General features: G+C 49.7%; 1 protein-coding gene across 1 annotated transcript; it reads left to right on the top strand.

Moving 5' to 3' along the window:
• Positions 1-701: 701 nt before the first annotated feature.
• Positions 702-2,180, top strand: IER5 (immediate early response 5). The gene has a single exon (XM_075832164.1). The coding sequence runs from the start codon at positions 854-856 to the stop codon at positions 1,688-1,690; it is 837 nt and encodes a 278-aa protein (XP_075688279.1). The 5' UTR covers positions 702-853; the 3' UTR covers positions 1,691-2,180.
• Positions 2,181-3,662: the final 1,482 nt, after the last annotated feature.

Raw genomic sequence — 3,662 nt, 5'->3', positions numbered from 1 at the left:
ACAATGGCTCGGCATTCAGCAAAACGACCACTGTGTCTCCACGTTCTGCCTCCGTAGTACGGCATGCAACATAGAGAACGCCACAATTCATTCATGTAAAAGGGATAAAAGCGCTACACTTCTGCTGGGATCTGTAGTTCCACAATAGCTGGTGAATCTCTGAGACTAAACACAGTGCGCACCGGCCAGTACGAGGTGTGTGCGTGCAATCATGCACATAGACAGAAGAGCCAGGCAACACCAGCGAGACAACACCCAGCCGGCCCTGACCTCACACCGCGTCACATGACCGTGTCTGAAACTTGCAGAAGCATTACATCAGCCTGGGAACCAAGGATCAAAACACAGCTATTCTTAAAGCGGCAACAACTCCGACCTCCCCCGCCTATGTGTATACCGCGGTGTAGTATATTTCCCAGTCAAAAATCTGAGGTATTTATTATATGAGCATGAAGCACATGGGGGTATACGTTTATTAATATGATATGTGCGTGTTACTTCTGGCGGTATAAGAGTTTAGTGGCATCGCCCACTTAAGAATAATCTCCGCGGGTTGTCGTTCGAATTCTGAGTAGTTGCTCCCACAGAAGCCGATTGGTTACAAATCACGTGAGGACAAACAGGCGCCATAGTTTGGCAGGGGGAGTGTTTGAGTGTTGATTGGTCGCTGTGGACGTGACGTGTTACGTATATAAGACATTGGAAGAAGCGCGCCCGCGCTTAGTTGGCGCTGGAACCTCGTCAAAGCAGGGACGCGGTGACGCAGAACAGAACACGTATACAACAGACAGCCGCAAAGCTGGGCAACGAAACCGCTCCAGCTCCACTATCCTGCCGGTCCTATAACCACAAGATGCAGCACGAAGCCGCAGCCCCTGAGCCGGAGTGCAGGGAGATCCACCCGCCCGGACTGGGCTTCCGTCTAGAGGCGCACAGAATCGTCAGCATATCGCTAGGGAAGATCTATCATTCCCGGGTGCAGCGCGGCGGGATCAAGTTGCATAAGAACCTCATGGTGTCCCTGGTGCTACGCAGCGCTCAGCAGGTGTATCTAAGCCAGTCCCCGGAGGACTATGGAGTGTATCCAAGCCCGCTAGACAGTAAAGAGCCGGAGCAGTCCCCGTGTCCCGCTGCTGAGGAGCAGGATCCAGCCTGTTTACCGAGCCCAGACACGAGGGAACCCAGGACTTGTTCCTGCTCAGATCCACAGTCCTGCAGGACGCAGGAGGAGACTCATTCCCGGGAAGTTCCGTGCTGCTCCTGTCAATCCCACGCTGGTTGTTCTCTACCCGAATCCTGCCCCCCGTGCCCGCACCCGCAAAGCCAGGAAGCAGAAGCCAGTCGCTCAGCAGAGCCAGCCAGCCCGTCCTGTTGTCGAAAGAGGAGCGGGGGCAGCACGCCGGATGGCCCGGTTATGAAGCGAGCAAGGCGGGAGCAGAGAGAACAGGAAGTGCCGGAGCCGGGAGAGGAGGTTGAAGAAGAGATGGAGACGGAGAATGTGGCCAATCTCATCAGTATCTTCGGTTCTAGTTTCTCTGGACTTCTCACCAAGGAGCCGGGGGCACAGGCGGACGACGAGCCCGGGCAGGAGGTGCAGGAGCTGGACTCTTCCTCCGCCCCACAGGGCTGCAGTGAACCAGCCATCAGCTCCACTATAACCCCCTGGAGCACGGCTATAGAGGCTTTCTGATGCCCGCCCCCCTAATCATCAGAGGACTGGACTGACCCCCGCCTTACTAGAGACACTAGGGGGGCACACAGGGATGATGCAGGGTGATCTGACCCGGAGCCACATGATGTTGTTGTGTCCTATGTCCATGTTGTGTGGGTTGGAGAAGTTGCTTTTAATGTAGACCACGTGATGTCATTATTGGAATCTGTTGGTTACAATGTATCACTTTCTCAGTGCCATGCTTGGATTAACCCATTCATTGCCTGGGGAGCTGCTGACAAGGAAAGGGTTAAGTGCCTTAGAGACTCGGCCATGGCTTGTCACGTTGGGGGGAGGTTGGAGGTGTTGCAGGTCCTCCTGGTGCTGGAGGTGCATTGAGCTTCACTTTTTAAAGGGACACTAAACCTAAAGTTTTTACTATGTACATCAGCCTGACCAATGACTGGAAGTAATTTCTGTCCCAAATGTCTTTTCTGATGGGCAATATACACGTGTGGCTGCTATCTAAGGTTTGCACTTAAGGTTTAGTGTTTGTTTAAATGTTTCTTGTAAGGAGGGGGGTGTATTGTCTTGTCGCAAATTGATTCAGAGATCTCTTCTATATTTGGGTTGAATGTATCTCCCAGGGCACTTTACAGTTGGTCCTGAGAACCTAACCCCCTCCTTCCCCAATACATCTCTATTCACAAATCCCCCCCCTCCTCCTTGCAAGAATGTCTCCCCATCCCCCTACATCTATCTTTTGGTCACCACGTGCAAGGGGAGTTCCCTTTTAGGGAGGGGGGGGAAGGGAAGTTCCCATCTGCTTACACCACCCCTCCCCCTTCTGCCACCCATTGTATGCTGGGGCCCGCTCATTGAGTTCACACAGCCACTCCTTCCTTTTACATGTCTTGACTTGAGGAAAAATACCAAACTGACAACATGGAAATCTCCCCCACCACAACTACCAAAGTCATTGCATACAATCTTTAAAGGGACCAGCCATCTTGTTGTGGACCACGCTGGCTCCAGTACTGCTAGTAGTTTAAAGCAACCAGTTTTTCCTTTGGTGCGTGGGCAGTTCCCGGTACTACCTTTCCAGCAGCTCCCAGACACGATTATTGACTTATACGCATGAGGAAGTGACTGTTAAGTGTTTGTGTTTCCACCCTCTAAGTATATTGTATATGTATTTCTTGACAGCTCTGGTCAGATTTGGTGCTTGTGTTGAGAGACTGTCCATACCCGCCAGCTCGCCCCGTCTTTGTTTTAGAAGATGATGCGGTCTGGCAAGAAGTTGATTACATTGGGAGTTTACAGTATTTTTATGCACAATGCTGTAACTTGGATTTCTGTACAAAATGACGTTTCTACGTGTTTGACACGTATTAAATATTTTGAAAAGTTTCTGCTGTTTTTCCTCAATTGCTTTTGTGCCGTTTCCTCCAAGGACTTCATACACTAGAGATGTTACAAGGTAATGAGCTGACGTCAGACACAAACGTCATTCTGTTTGCAGTGGATCTTGTATGTATTGGGGGTTGGCCATAGTACATTTGGATGCAACCTTGTGCCCATTTAAAGGGATTTTCCAGACAAAACACATGGAGGTTTGGCAGATGGAATCCCACCGATCCAGAGAACGAGGAGCTCTAGTCATGGGGTAGATGCTTTCTCTTCATTGTAAGTCATGGAAACCTACTAGTGAATGTTTCAAATGGAAAACCCCATTGATGATCCTATACTCCTATGGCGATCTAGTAGAACGGAGTATTGTGGCTTTATGAATTGTGTAAAATTTTCTGATCCATATTACACAGATCTTCCATACATCTGTATTTCAATGGAGTTATACATACCAACGTATTTAAAGATGGTGGTATATGCATAAAATAAATCGCAGCATCCGCTACCGGATGCCGTATAGTGAAGAGTGCTCCCCTGGAAGCGTTGATTTTATTGCTTCTAGAGCAAAACTCAATCTGTGATATGAAAGTTTGGAATGAGG

The sequence above is a fragment of the Rhinoderma darwinii genome, chromosome 7 (genome assembly GCF_050947455.1).
Source record: "Rhinoderma darwinii isolate aRhiDar2 chromosome 7, aRhiDar2.hap1, whole genome shotgun sequence".
NCBI lineage: Eukaryota > Metazoa > Chordata > Amphibia > Anura > Rhinodermatidae > Rhinoderma > Rhinoderma darwinii.
This window is presented reverse-complemented; position numbering and strand designations above follow the sequence as displayed.